We start from the raw sequence: 15,396 nt of genomic DNA, 5'->3' as shown, positions 1-15,396 counted from the left end.
CTTTTCCGGGCGAGAACCATGGACTCGGACTTGGAGGTGCTGATTCTCATCCCAGTCGCTTCACACTCAGCTGCAAACCGATCCAGCGAGAGCTGAAGATCCTGGCCAGATGAAGCCATCAGGACCACATCATCTGCAAAAAGCAGAGACCTAATCCTGCAGCCACCAAACCGGATCCCCTCAACGCCTTGACTGCGCCTAGAAATTCTGTCCATAAAAGTTATGAACAGAATCGGTGACAAAGGGCAGCCTTGGCGGAGTCCAACCCTCACTGGAAACGTGTCCGACTTACTGCCGGCAATGCGGACCAAGCTCTGACACTGATCATACAGGGAGCGGACCGCCAAAATCAGACAGTCCGATACCCCATACTCTCTGAGCACGCCCCACAGGACTTCCCGAGGGACATGGTGGAATGCCTTCTCCAAGTCCACAAAGCACATGTAGACTGGTTGGGCAAACTCCCATGCACCCTCAAGGACCCTGCCGAGAGTATAGAGCTGGTCCACAGTTCCACGACCAGGACGGAAAACCACACTGTTCCTCCTGAATCCGAGGTTCGACTATCCGGCGTAGCCTCCTCTCCAGTACACCTGAATAGACCTTACCGGGAAGGCTGAGGAGTGTGATCCCACAATAGTTGGAACACACCCTCCGGTTCCCCTTCTTAAAGAGAGGAACCACCACCCAGGTCTGCCAATCCAGAGGTACCGCCCCCGATGTCCACGCGATGCTGCTGAGTCTTGTCAACCAAGACAGCCCCACAGCATCCAGATCCTTAAGGAACTCCGGGCGGATCTCATCCACCCAAGCTTTTTAACTACCTTAGCAATCTCAGCCCCAGAAATAGAAGAGCCCACCACAGATTCCCCAGGCACTGCTTCCTCATAGGAAGACATGTTGGTGGGATTGAGGAGGTCTTCGAAGTATTCTCTCCACCGATCCACAACATCCGCAGTCGAGGTCAGCAGAACACCATCCTCACCATACACGGTGTTGATAGTGCACTGCTTCTCCTTCCTGAGGTGGCGGATGGTGGTCCAGAATCGCATCAAAGCCGTCCGGAAGTCGTTTTCCATGGCTTCCCCGAACTCCTCCCATGTCCGAGTTTTTGCCTCCGCAACCGCTGAAGCCACACACCGCTTGGCCTGTCGGTACCTGTCCGCTGCCTAGGGAGTCCTATGAGCCAAAAGAACCCGATAGGACTCAAAGTGTTTACAAAGTGAAAGGAAGAAGAACCCTGATAAACATCTTGAACCTTATTAAAAAAAGGTGAACATATTTTTTGATAAAGGATGAATAAAGACATCAATGATTTTTGTTTGGTCAGTGGTTTTAGTGTCGAGGTACAGACATAATTTGGCAACACTTAGTGTGTGTAAATAAACATTTATAAAATCTTTCTGTGTCGGGTTGTCCCGATACCAACATTTTGGTACCGGTACCAAAATGTATTTTGATTCTTTTCTAAAGAATGGTGCCCACAAAAAATGGCATTATTGGCTTTATTTTAACAAAAAAATCTTACAGTACATTAAACATATGTTTGTTATTGCAATCAACAAACAATTTTGGCCTTAAATAACAACTTGTCTTTTAGTAGTAAGTAAGCAAACAAAGACTCCTAATTTGTCTGCTGACGTATTCAGTAACATATTGTGTCATTTCTCAATCTATTATTTTGGCAAAATTATGATGGATTTTATAATCTACTTGTTCATTTACTGTTAATATCTGCTTACTTTCTGTTTTAACATGTTCTATCTACACTTCTGTTAAAATGTAATACTCACTTATTCTTCTGTTGTTCGATACTTTACATTAGTTTTGGATGATACCACAAATTTAGGTATCGATCTGATACCAAGTAGTTACAGGATCATACATTGGTCATATTCAAAGTCCTCATGTGTCCAGGGACATATTTCCTGAGTTTATAAGGCATAATATGAATATTTTTAAAAAGGGAAAAAAAAATAGTGACGATAAAAAATATCAATCTAATCATTGTAGTATCGACTAGATACACTCTTGTACTTGGTATTGTTACAATCAATATATGTGTAGACCCACCCATGGCATTTGTTTGCAGTAACGGTGCACCATCATGCCCGTAAGAAAAAAAAGAAAAAAAAAGGAACCAGTATTTTTCAGAGGCAGTTTTGTACCGTTTTAAATTCATTAGTACCACTACTTATACCGCCCAACCCTATTTCTGTGTACATACCACACCTCACAACGTATATATCTGTGGCTTATAGTGTGGTGCGGCTTATACAGGTAAAAGCCAGTAAATTAGAATATTTTGAAAAACTTGATTTATTTCAGTAATTGCATTCAAAAGGTGTAACTTGTACATTATATTTATTCATTGCACACAGACTGATGCATTCAAATGTTTATTTCATTTAATTTTGATGATTTGAAGTGGCAACAAATGAAAATCCAAAATTCCGTGTGTCACAAAATTAGAATATTACTTAAGGCTAATACAAAAAAGGGATTTTTAGAAATGTTGGCCAACTGAAAAGTATGAAAATGAAAAATATGAGCATGTACAATACTCAATACTTGGTTGGAGCTCCTTTTGCCTCAATTACTGCGTTAATGCGGCGTGGCATGGAGTCGATGAGTTTCTGGCACTGCTCAGGTGTTATGAGAGCCCAGGTTGCTCTGATAGTGGCCTTCAACTCTTCTGCGTTTTTGGGTCTGGCATTCTGCATCTTCCTTTTCACAATACCCCACAGATTTTCTATGGGGCTAAGGTCAGGGGAGTTGGCGGGCCAATTTAGAACAGAAATACCATGGTCCGTAAACCAGGCACGGGTAGATTTTGCGCTGTGTGCAGGCGCCAAGTCCTGTTGGAACTTGAAATCTCCATCTCCATAGAGCAGGTCAGCAGCAGGAAGCATGAAGTGCTCTAAAACTTGCTGGTAGACGGCTGTGTTGACCCTGGATCTCAGGAAACAGAGTGGACCGACACCAGCAGATCACATGGCACCCCAAACCATCACTGATGGTGGAAACTTTACACTAGACTTCAGGCAACGTGGATCCTGTGCCTCTCCTGTCTTCCTCCAGACTCTGGGACCTCGATTTCCAAAGGAAATGCAAAATTTGCATGGTTGGGTGATGGTTTGGGGTGCCATGTCATCTGCTGGATTTTCATTTGTTGCCACTTCAAATCATCAAAATTAAATGAAATAAACATTTGAATGCATCAGTCTGTGTGCAATGAATAAATATAATGTACAAGTTACACCTTTTGAATGCAATTACTGAAATAAATCAAGTTTTTCAAAATATTCTAATTTACTGGCTTTTACCTGTATATGGAAAATATATATATTTTTTTTTTCAAAAATGTGTTGATGCGTCTACCAGCGCGGCTTATAGTCCAGAAAATACGGTAACTGTACACAAGTTTGCGCTTTTACTCGAAAGAGGATTTGTTATACAGCTAGTTTTCGAAAGTATTGTTGGTAGTATTTGTTAGTGTACGCCTATGCTCATTGAGCATAGCCCATACAAATGATCTATGTTCCTATACTGAGGAGAATCGAGAAGAGGAACCTCACTGTGTTGTGCGCAGTGAAGTATTGGCAAAGAAGAGCATGAAGCCACCAAAGCATCAAGCTGCCATGAGACGGGAAGCGTAACTATACATTTACAAAGGTAAGCCTCTCTCAGTTCCGTCTGTGTTGTTTTCCCCGAGAACCTGACGTATTCTGCCCTTCTCTCCTGTCTCCCTCCCGTTTGAGTTTTGGGATTAGAAAGTGACTAAATTGTAATTATTCAACTTGTTTGGTGTTGACCTACTGGGTTGATCAGAGGGAACATTTATTTTGTGCATTTTAATATTTTTGAGTTGCAATCTTGAGAGTTGATTCAGGGCAGCTGGACTCGTTTGAAGATGTTTCGCTTCTCATTCAGGCCCAAGTCCAGTTACTCTGATTCAACTCCTCAGACATACAGTGGAACTAGGGCTGGGCGATATATCGATATGCTCGATATATCGCGGGTTTGTCTCTGTGCGATATAGAAAATGACTATATCGTGATATTCGAGTATATGTTCTCACACAGTTGCTTTTAGCTGCGGGCATTACACGACAGGCGTTTCTCCCTCTTTCTTGTCTCTCCTTCTCACAGAGTCATAAACAAGCGCACCTTCTTACATACGTCACATGTGCAACGTCACACGTCCTCCCCGAGCAGAGAGGTAGCGGCATGATAACATTAGCTGTGATGCTAGCGGAGAGGTGCGAGTGGTAATACGAGAGAAAGAAGGTGCGAATCTGGTAACAAATGGAGGAAGAATTAATTCCCAAGAAAAACAGCACGGTCCATCGTCTGGCGGTGGTTTGGCTTCAAGCGGGAATATGTTGAACAATTATGCGACAAAAGCGTTGCTACAAAAAATAGCAGGAACGTCCGCAGGAACCTACCACAGAACGAAGGACATATACTATTTGATTTCCTATTATGCAGCTCATTTTTATTTGACAGTTTTTGAAATATCTTGTATGACATCATGCACAAAAGTGCACTTTATTTGTTTTAAACTATTGTAATGGCATTCTGTACAAAAGTGCACTTTAATTTAGTGTTGTTCTGATATGTCATCTTAGTGACATCATGCACAAAAGTGCACTAAGAGCTTGTTTTAAAATGTCTCTGACAATCTTGCACTTTCTGTTCTGGAAATGACATGAATGTTTGTGCCACTGCTTAGTAACTGTTTAACAAATACAGTTTTGCTAAATTGACTTAGTTGTGATTTCCCTCTCTGCATGAAAATTTAAAATGAGCATATATTAATGCCGTATGAACAAGAATGTTTTAATGTAGACACATAGAATCATCATACTGCTGTGATTATATGCATCAAGTGTTCATTCAAGGCTAAGGCAAAATATCGCGATATATATCGTGTATCGTGACATGGCCCAAAAATATCGAGATATTAATAAAAGGCCATATCGCCCAGCCCTAAGTGGAACCTCTATTTACAAACCCCTCATTGTACAAACTTTTCCATTAACGGACCACAATGTGAACAAACACGTGCTTTGGTGTACAAACGTTTTATCCATCCATCTTCCGCCTGACAGCACATTTATTGTGGGTGGGCTGATCCCGCTCACTGCTCATTTAGTCAGAACAAAGCTGCTGCTAGCTACAGTGCTACTTTGTGTGCGTTGAAGTGTTTTTTTTTGTTGCTATTTTACAACATTTTTCTAGATTTGCGAGCTCAATATGAGTCCAAAGACAGCAACGAACAAGCGATGTGTGGTTTGAAAGATTCAGGAAGTACCCACAGCATTGTCGACACTAGGTTCTCCTCGAAGATTAAAGGGGCTGTTTGCGACTTGCTCACACGTTTTGCAAAGCAACAACACCACCGGCTAGTTTGTTACCATTAGTAGTAGTACACATTTGTTTGACAATTGTCTATATTTTTCACTATTGCTAAGTTTATGTAATAAACATGTTTTACCAGCCCGGATAAAATGATTTGTCAACAAGTACGCCAGGGGTCGTGTGCACACATACAAAAACAGTCCAAGAGAAGCAACGAACAATTTTCAGTCATGTTGTTATGATAGAATATACATTCAATGTCAGCTAACACTAGCTATCCAAATTGCTATTATTAGCTAGCAACACCTAAAGCTAATGCGCGTGCATGTGCTAACGTACGTACGTAATTAGAAGCCGTGAGAGGGCGGGATTTACTATGTAAAATACATTGCCTTCTATGTATCTGTGTAAAACCATACAAACTCTTTATTTATTGAATCAAAAATATTGAAATTCAATGATTTGGTGATTTTGCAAACAGCTAAAATTATGCACAAAGGTACCCAAAAATTATTCTCTACAACAGAGGAAAAATATAACCTTAGAGAAAAATGTTACTTAAAACATTTGTATGCACGTACAACACTTAAAACATTTAGCATATAAGTATGTGGAATTAAATTATGGAATAGGTTAAACAAATAAATCAAACAATGTGCTAACATGATCCACTTTAAGAAACTGTTCAAACTACAAATGTTTACAAAGTACAAGGAATAATTATGACAAACGTATTAAACTTAATGAAAATTATACAAACCATATGAGTTGGGAAATTGTGTTAGATGTAAATATTAACGGAATACAATGATTTGCAAATCATTTTCAACCCATATTCAATTGAATATGCTACAAAGACAACATATTTGATGTTCAAACTGACAAACAGTTTTTTTTTGCAAATAATCATTAACTTTAGAATTTGATGCCAGCAACACGTGACAAAGAAGTTGGGAAAGGTGGCAATAAATACTGATAAAGTTGAGGAATGCTCATCAAACACTTATTTGGAACATCCCACAGGTGAACAGGCAAATTGGGAACAGGTGGGTGCCATGATTGGGTATAAAAGTAGATTCCATGAAATGCTAAACAAGGATGGGGCGAGGGTCACCACTTTGTCAACAAATGCGTGAGCAAATTGTTGAACATCCATCCATCCATTTTCTACAGCTATTGCAAGGAATTTAGGGATTTCACCATCTACGGTCCGTAATATCATCAAAGGGTTCAGAGAATCTGGAGAAATCACTGCACGTAAGCAGCTAAGCCCATGACCTTTGATTCCTTAAGGCTGTACTGCACCAACAAGCGACATCAGTGTGTAAATGATATCACCACGTGGGCTCAGGAACACTTCAGAAACCCACTGTCAGTAACTACAGTTGGTCGCTACATCTGTAAGTGCAAGTTAAAACTCTCCTATGCAAGGCGAAAACTGTTTATCAACAACACCCAGAAACGCCGTCGGCTTCGCTGGGCCTGAGCTCATCTAAGATGGACTGATACAAAGTGTTCTGTGGTCTGACTAGTCCACATTTCAAATTGTTTTTGGAAACTGTGGACGTCGTGTCCTCCGGACCAAAGAGGAAAAGAACCAACCGGATTGTTATAGGCGCAAAGTTGAAAAGCCAGCATATGTGATTATATGGGGGTGTATTAGTGCCCAAGACATGGGTAACTTACACATCTGTGAAGGCGACATTAATGCTGAAAAGTACAGACAGGTTTTGGAGCAACATATGTTGCCATCCAAGCAACGTTACCATGGACGCCCCTGCTTATTTCAGCAAGACAATGCCAAGCCACGTGTTACATCAACGTGGCTTCATAGTAAAAGAGTGCGGGTACTAGACTGGCCTGCCTGTAGTCCAGACCTGTCTCCCATTGAAAAAGTGTGGCGCATTATGAAGCCTAAAATACCACAAAGGAGACCCCCGGACTGTTGAACAACTTAAGCTGTACATCAAGCAAGAATGGGACAGATTTCCACCTGAGAAGCTTAAAAAATGTGTCTCCTCAGTTCCCAAACGTTTACTGAGTGTTGTTAAAAGGAAAGGCCATGTAACACAGTGGTGAACATGCCCTTTCCCAACTACTTTGGCACGTGTTGCAGCCATGAAATTCTAAGTTAATTATTATTTGCAAAAAAAAAAAAAAAGTTTATGAGTTTGAACATCAAATATCTTGTCTTTGTAGTGCATTCAATTGAATATGGGTTGAAAAGGATTTGCAAATCATTGTATTCTGTTTATATTTACATTTAACACAATTTCCCAACTCATATGGAAACAGGGTTTGTATATTCATCTCATTATGTGAATCATAACTGGTTTATGAAGTTGCGTCACGTAAAAAAACGGTTGTATTCAGAATGAATTGATGTAAATTATGTACAAATGAACAGGAAGTGAACATTTGTTAGTACTGGAATTGCTATGATATAGAAAAGGGGTAGGATTAAATAATATTCGCTTCTACCCACTCCTTTTTGGACATGCTGTAAATAAAAACGATAATATGTAATTTATCATATTGAAATTGTACACATGTTCGAAATATACTTCAACCAACCAAAAATAACTGACAAGCTAAAGTAGAATTTATTTTTTATTCCTGATCATTGTAGTGACCTGGCTGTTAAAGTTAGGGAGTTGTGTCATTTCAAACTGCGAGTGCACCACAGGGCTAGTGACAATGTGTGCGTGTCAGTAGGGCGACTGAAAATGAGGACAGTTCAGCTAGTTTTGACGTTGACGATCCTGACTCCTGTCCATGTTTGCTGTTTCCTGGTTTCTGGTTCGTGTTTTCCTTGCTTTTTTTTTAACTTTAAAACCATGTTTTCTTGTACACCGCCTGTCATCTCTGCATCTTGGGGTTCGTCACCACCACTTCATGACAGAATACTCCAGCCAAATACGAACCCCGCGGAGATTTCTATGGCGGAGAGGCTTGAAGGGATGCTGGCAACGATGGCGGAATGGAGGAAATGTTATGAATCCTTTTAAGCTTCCTCCCACCCATCCCTGTCGTCTGTGGCCTTCTTTGGGGACGTCTTGGATCCGTCCCTTGAGGGGGGGCTATGAGTAGCTGGGGAGGCACAGCTACTTCTAACTCCAGTGGATCTGCCGCAGTCGCCGCCATCCACCCCGGTGGGACTACAGACACCGCCATCCACCCCCGGGGGCCTGTGGACGCCATCAACCCCGGTGAGCCCTCCCACGCCGGCAGACGTGCCACCTGCTCCTCTGACTCCGCCCACGCCGGCAGACGAGCCGCCTGCTGCTCTGACTCCGCCCACGCCGGCAGACGAGCCGCCTGCTTCTCTGACTCCGCCCACGCCGGCAGACGAGCCCCATGCTCCTCTCACTCCGCCCACGCCAGCAGACGAGCCCCATGCCCCTTTGACTCCGCCCACGCCGGCAGACGAGCCGCCTGCTGCTTTGACTCCGCCCACGCCAACAGACGAGCCGCCTGCTGCTTTGACTCCGCCCACGCCAACAGACGAGCCGCCTGCTGCTTTGACTCCGCCCACGCCGGCAGACGAGCCGCCTGCTGCTCTGACTCCGCCCATGCCGGCAGACGAGCCGCCTGCTGCTCTGACTCCGCCCACGCCAACAGACGAGCCGCCTGCTGTTCTGACTCCGCCCACGCCAACAGACGAGCCGCCTGCTGCTCTGACTCCGCCCTCGCCGACGACATCGTCTTCCTCGTCGCTGACTCCGCCCACACCGATGACATTGTCTTCCTCGTCGCCAGCGGGCTGCCCCACGGCTTCGCCAGCGTCTACAGCATCGTCGCCTCCGCGACCTCCAGCTGGCCTGACGCACGGTCGGCCATCAGGCGCCGGCATGCGGTCCTCTCGTCCGCCACGGATGTGGCCATTCTGTGGGCGACCGCCTCGCCAATTGCGGCGGCATTCAACTCGCCGCCGCCACCTGACTCTTCCCCGCTGGTTGCGGGGACACTAGGCCTGGTGCCCCACCGCCTCGTCCTCCCTCCGCCCTCCCGTGACTCTTCTGGTTTTCCAGAACGTCTGGTATCCGTTATTGGAAGGGGGGCTACTGTCAGGCTTGTCACTGACAGTTTTGGTTATGTTTTAGTTTTACATCTGTTTGTAATTTCCTGTCAGCGTTCTTATTTTTGCTCAGTTTCCTGCTTGCCTCCCTTTCGCGCTGTTCCCCTCAGCTGCGACTGATTGGCACCTGGCCACACCTGGTGTCAATCAGTCAGCTGCTATTTATACCTGCCTTGCCCTTCGGTCAGTGCTGGAGTATTGTTTGCTGTATGCTGTGGACTGCCTGTTTCTTCAATGCTGTGAGCTATTCCCTGGATCCTGTCCCTATTTGCTGTTTCCTGGTTTCTGGTTCGTGTTTTCCTTGCTTTTTTTTTTAACATTAAAACCATGTTTTCTTGTACACCGCCTGTCATCTCTGCATCTTGGGGTTCGTCACCAACTTCTCAGTTATCTCACCCTCTGAGAAGTTGTACTAATGTTTTCCAATGTTAAAAATATGTAGAATAAATATTACATTTTAACATTTCTGTCCACGAAGATTAGCATCAGCCTGCAACATATAGTAATTTTGATAGTAATATTGCTAATATAGACACATCATGTGTTGCCTTCATTATAACACTTATAAGACTTTTAAAGTATTTTTAATAGTAGGCTAATATAGCTAATAACTAGGGATGATGCTCGAACCCGGTTTTCCCGGTTGTTCGATAAGAAAAGAACCGAGTCCTCGGACTCAAATCCTTTTTTGAGAACCGGTACCCGTTATCGAGACCACTATAGTAAAGAAAAAGAGTTGGTTCTTTATTCGAACCCCTGGGAACGAATCCCGTCCCGACCAGAATGCCCTGTGAGAATTCACAAGAAATTACGTCACGTAGCTCAGTCATTTGTCACGGTGGGGTGTAGCGTGCTGCGGTACGTTCCCGGGACGCAAAACTGACGGCTCCGGACGAAAGCGTGCAGGTAGGAGATGATTTATTTCTCATAAATCATACACATTACAACAGACAGGAACGAAACAAAAGGAAAGTGTGCCGTTCGCACGAGAAACTAAAGCAAAAACTTACTTAGTACAGGAATACTAGAAGCTAAGGAAACTTTAGCACAGGAAACATGAGCTCGAAAACCAGAATGCCAACGTAACTGTTGCAAATGCAAACAATGAAGCCACAACGAGTGACCGGAAAAGGCAGGCTTAAATAGAGTCTCTGATGCGCAACAGGTGCGCGTACAAGGCAGGTGAAAATCACAAGCAACCATGGTGACTAAAACAAACACACGAAGTGCACAAAACAACTAAGGAAGTCTAAAACTAACAGAACATAACTAAACAAAACATGATCCGACCACATCATAATACATCACAGTTTCATATCATTTCACTTTACAGGAGTAGGAAGAAGTAAAGCTTATTTAATCCTACCCTTTTCCCACTTCAGAGCGTTTACAAATATATACATCATTTACTGACCTTTTTATAATAAAATATCTGTGAATTAGTATATACAACAGTTTTGTAATATGTAATTAATTAATTTAGTCATTATTAACATACTGAGATGAAGCATATCTTATTTTCAATAAGGTTGAAAGTATTTCTCATAATTCTTCTTCTTTGTACTTTGTAAGCACTATTCATTTGAACAACCTCTTAAACTGGATCATATCAGTACAATATTTAACTCCTTTACTTAATCCAGTCCATAATTTAATTCCACATCATCTATTGGCAATTTTACCAAATCATCGAACTTTAATATTTTTGACTCAATAAATAAAGTGTTTGTATGTTCTCTATATCTATATATCTTTTTTGTAACACGGTTAACGAATGTAGCGCACATTTGTAGTTATTTCCCCACATTTCTGCACAATAACTCAGATATGGTAATACTATAGTAGCGAGCAGTAGAGAATGTGAAGTGATTTGTTAAACCGAATAGTGTTTTTTTCCATATACAACAACCTATCTGGACTCGATAAGAGAATCGATAAGGAATCGGTTTGATAAGAGGATTCGATAATAGGCTCGAACTCGATAATTTCTTATCAAACATCATCCCCACTAATAACACTTACATCATGTATTGTCTTCATAACACTTATATAAGACTTTTAAAGTCATTTTGATAGTAGGCTAATACAGCTAATATAGACACTTACCTCATGTGTTGCCTTCATTATAACACTTATGTAAGGCTTTTCGTTTTTTGCGGCTCCAGACTTGTTTTTTGTGTGTCTTTTTAGTCCAATATGGCTCTTTCAACATTTTGAGTTGCCGACCCCTGGTCTAGAGATTTACAACGAGAACGCACCCTGACGGCCAGCCTCTGTTAAATTTGCAGATTCTTCTGGTTAGTTAAAAAACGCAATAAATAAAACTATTTCACCTACTGTATAAACTGTAGTATTTATTGTAGGTTTTTTTTTAGGAAGGTTGACACCCAGCCATCAAGGATTTCTATTAATGGTTGCCCCAGGGAGGGTTGCGTCAAGTGGGGCATATGTGGTATGCAACCAAATCATGTGATTGAATTGTTGTGTCCCCTCATTGGAAAAATTGAAAGATAGCCATTTTTTCTTGAAACTTGAAACTTAAGACTTTCAGGGCATCTGGAAAGTATTCACTTCACTTTTTCTACATTTTGTTATGTTACAGCCTTATTTCCATGGAATGGAATATATTCAATTTTGACCTCAAAGTTCTACATATGACAATGTGAACCTTTTTTTTCAAACATTTGTTGATCAAATGTATTAAAAATCAAAAACATCACATGTACATAAAGTATTCAGAGCCTTTGCTCAATACTTTGTTGATGCACCTTTGGCAAAAAAATCAGCCTCAGTTCTTTTTTAATACGATGCCACAAGCTTGGCACACATATCTTTGGGCAGTTTGGCCCATTCCTCTTTGCAGCACCTCGCAAACTCTATCAGGTTGGATTGGAAGCATTGGTTTTCATCCAGGATGTCTCTGTACATTGCTGCATTCATCTTTCCCTCTATCCTGACTAGTCTCCCAGTTCTTGCCACTGAAAAATATCCCCACAGCATGATGCTGCCACCACCATGCTTCACTGTAGGGATGGTATTGGTCTGGTGATGAGCGGTGCCTGGTTTCCTCCTAACATTCACGTCAAAGACTTCAATCTTTGTCTCATCGGACCAGATAATTTAGTTTCTCAGGGTCTAAGAGTCTTTTTAGGTGCATTTTGAAACTTTTTACGAAAAATTGGCTACTGTCTGGCCACTCTACCATAAAGGCCTGATTCGTGGATTGCCACAGAGACGGTTGTCCTTCTGGAATGTTCTCCTCTCTCCACAAAGGAATGCTATAGCTCTGACAGAGTGACCATGGGGTTCTTGGTCACCTCCCTGACTAGACTAAGATGAATGCAACAATCTACATACCCATCCTTGATGAAAACCAACACATTTAAAAAAAATAAAAAATTCAAACCTTCTCACAATGTCATTATGGGGTATTGTTTATAGAATTTTGAGGACAAAAATGGATTTAATCCATTTTGGAATAAGGCTGTAACATAACGAAATGTGGGAAAAGTGAACGCTGTGACTACTTTCCGGATGCACTGTAGGTCTGAATTTGATGTGTTACTGTGATTCCAAAATTCCGTGATTCGGGTTCTGGATTGTGTGTAGTGTTTCTTTGCATCACGTTGGGTGACTTACAAGGTGTGTCCCCGGATAGGCAAGCTGATGGTACGTGATGCACGTTCCCTGTGGTAGGGGTCGCGCAGAGACAGACCCAGGCTGGCCGTAGCCGTGCTCAGACCGTCCTCCTGGATGTCAGTGAGCGATGCCAGAGACTTGGTGATCTGCTGATGCTTGCCGCCCGACTGGGGCTCCAGAGTGGGACCCAGATACTCAGCCGACACCGCCTTTATCTGAGCTGACAGACGAGGTTCCGTCTGCGTGGGAGGTGTGAACCGCGTGCGTTACATTAACAGTAAAATCACACAAAAAAGATGATTTTGATATATATATATCGATGTAGTCTAACAAATCTGGAGAGAAAACAGTAAAAGATGGAGAATGTGTGTCAAATTGGAAATTATTTCCCTGAGTGTCACACACAAAAGCAAGTCATGGATGTTTGCTTACACTGCCACCTTCTGGTTAATAATACAATTGCATTATTCAAAATAAATTACATCTCCAAATGGTGAAGCCAAACCTTTCACGACAATATACCATGTCATAAACTTCTAACATACAGCAAACATTTTATTTTAGTCTGGATAACTAAGTAATGCTGCATATAATTGAAATGTACACGAATACGACCAGCGCATAACCAGCCTTACCTTTATTTTGAAATCATCTTGGCTGTTGGATTCCTTCATTAGAGAGACACTGCAAGATGAGAGAAAGGGGAGATTTCTGCATATTGTGTATTGCATTGTGTGTGTGTGTGTATATATATATATATATATATATATATATATATATATATATATATATATATATATATATATATATATATATATATATATATATATATCAGTGACGTGCAGTCACTAGAGGCAGGGCCTCACCTGCTATCATGGAAAAAAAAATATGTAAAAATATTTTTTTTTAATTAAATTGTTATATGTATCCAGTGATTATACTATAAAGTTATTTTCCATTTAACTTCACCCGTTTTAGATTATTTTTATTTAAAATCGCTGAATTTTCACATTTGCCGTTCAAATACTGAGAAGAGACGGTGCGGTGAACAGCAGCCAGTTGAGGCACGTCACTGCGTTGTGCCTCAACATGGATTGCGGACTTGGCTAACTGCTGGTCTGCTGTGCAGTGAGACCGTATTGCTATATGAATTATATTATACATTTCCATAGTTTAGTTAGCTGAGGTATATAATGTACAGTGTATTTTGTCAACAACTGTGTGTGTGTAAAGTATTTCTTGTGCTGAGCGATCATAAAACGGCTGCAAAAGACGCACTGGCTGAGGCTCGCCTCCTGCACCCCCGCCGTAGAATGCACGGCAACCCCTGACGGGAGTGTTATATCAACTAAAGCCCACACTTAAACTTTCCACGTGCAAGATTGAATCTATTTAAAAAAGTTATTTCATAAGAAGCCAAAAAGTGCAAAAACAATAATGTTCATGTTGGAGGAGTTGTGAATGACTGCAGGGCCACAACATTAGGTACACCTGCAGACTGCAGGTGTACCTAATTCACAACTCCTCCAACACGAACATTATTGTTTTTGCACTTTTTGGCTTCTTATTAAATAACTTTTGTAACCTATTTTTATGGGCTTTCCTCTTTGTGATGTTAAGTTCCTGTTATGCGCTGTTATACAGTATATGCCTTGAGCTCTTATTTTGAAGGCGCTAAGAGCGGAAGTGACGACACGGAGTGGAGCGGAAGTTTTTGAAAGAATGTAAATAAAGTGGTCCTTGTGTAAACTGGAGCCTCCGTGTTTGTTATTTTGTAGTTTCATACCTTATAGGCGACATTTATAAACCCTGGGTTACACTTTTTTAAATAGATTCAATCTTGCATGTGGAAAGTTTAAGTGAGGGCTTTAGTTGATATAACACTCTCGTCAGGGATTGCATTAATCCAGCACAATAGCGGCTCATGGATTTATTTTATAAGTAAAGGTAAGACCATAATAACGTCTTTTTAATTAAATGTGCTTTTTTGTGTGCTACAGTTTGTCTGTGTAAAGTTAAAGTTAAGTTATAGTACCAATGATTGTCACACACACACTAGGTGTAATGAAATTTGTCTTCTGCATTTGACCCATCCCTTGATCACCCCCTGGGAGGTGAGGGGAGCAGTGGGCAGCAGCGGCGCCGCGCCCGGCAATAATTTTTGGTGATTTAATAACCCCCAATTCCAAGCCTTGATGCTGAGTGCCAAGCAGGGAAGAATGCTGGTATGAGTTTTTAAACATAACCCGTTAACTGCTGCCAATCAAATGGTGAATAAGATACTCTTTAGGGTTCATATGTTTGTAAATCTGACTG

At 41.8% G+C, this 15,396-nt stretch overlaps 1 protein-coding gene across 11 annotated transcripts in view; it reads right to left on the bottom strand.

The window, feature by feature from the left end:
- Nucleotides 1-15,396, bottom strand: part of kif21b (kinesin family member 21B) — a 370,384-nt gene that overhangs the window by 105,524 nt on the left and 249,464 nt on the right. For all 11 annotated transcript variants that reach the window (XM_061984919.1, XM_061984922.1, XM_061984923.1 and 8 more), the window contains 2 exons: nt 13,716-13,764; nt 13,081-13,319 (listed from right to left, as the gene is read on the bottom strand). In XM_061984919.1, the coding sequence (XP_061840903.1) occupies nt 13,081-13,319; nt 13,716-13,764 (288 nt within the window). The remainder of the gene's footprint in view (nt 1-13,080; nt 13,320-13,715; nt 13,765-15,396) is intronic.

This window comes from Nerophis lumbriciformis, linkage group LG23, assembly GCF_033978685.3.
Source record: "Nerophis lumbriciformis linkage group LG23, RoL_Nlum_v2.1, whole genome shotgun sequence".
In the NCBI taxonomy this organism is placed as follows: domain Eukaryota; kingdom Metazoa; phylum Chordata; class Actinopteri; order Syngnathiformes; family Syngnathidae; genus Nerophis; species Nerophis lumbriciformis.
Note: the sequence above shows the minus strand (reverse complement) of the source record. Positions and strands in the feature narration are given on the sequence as shown.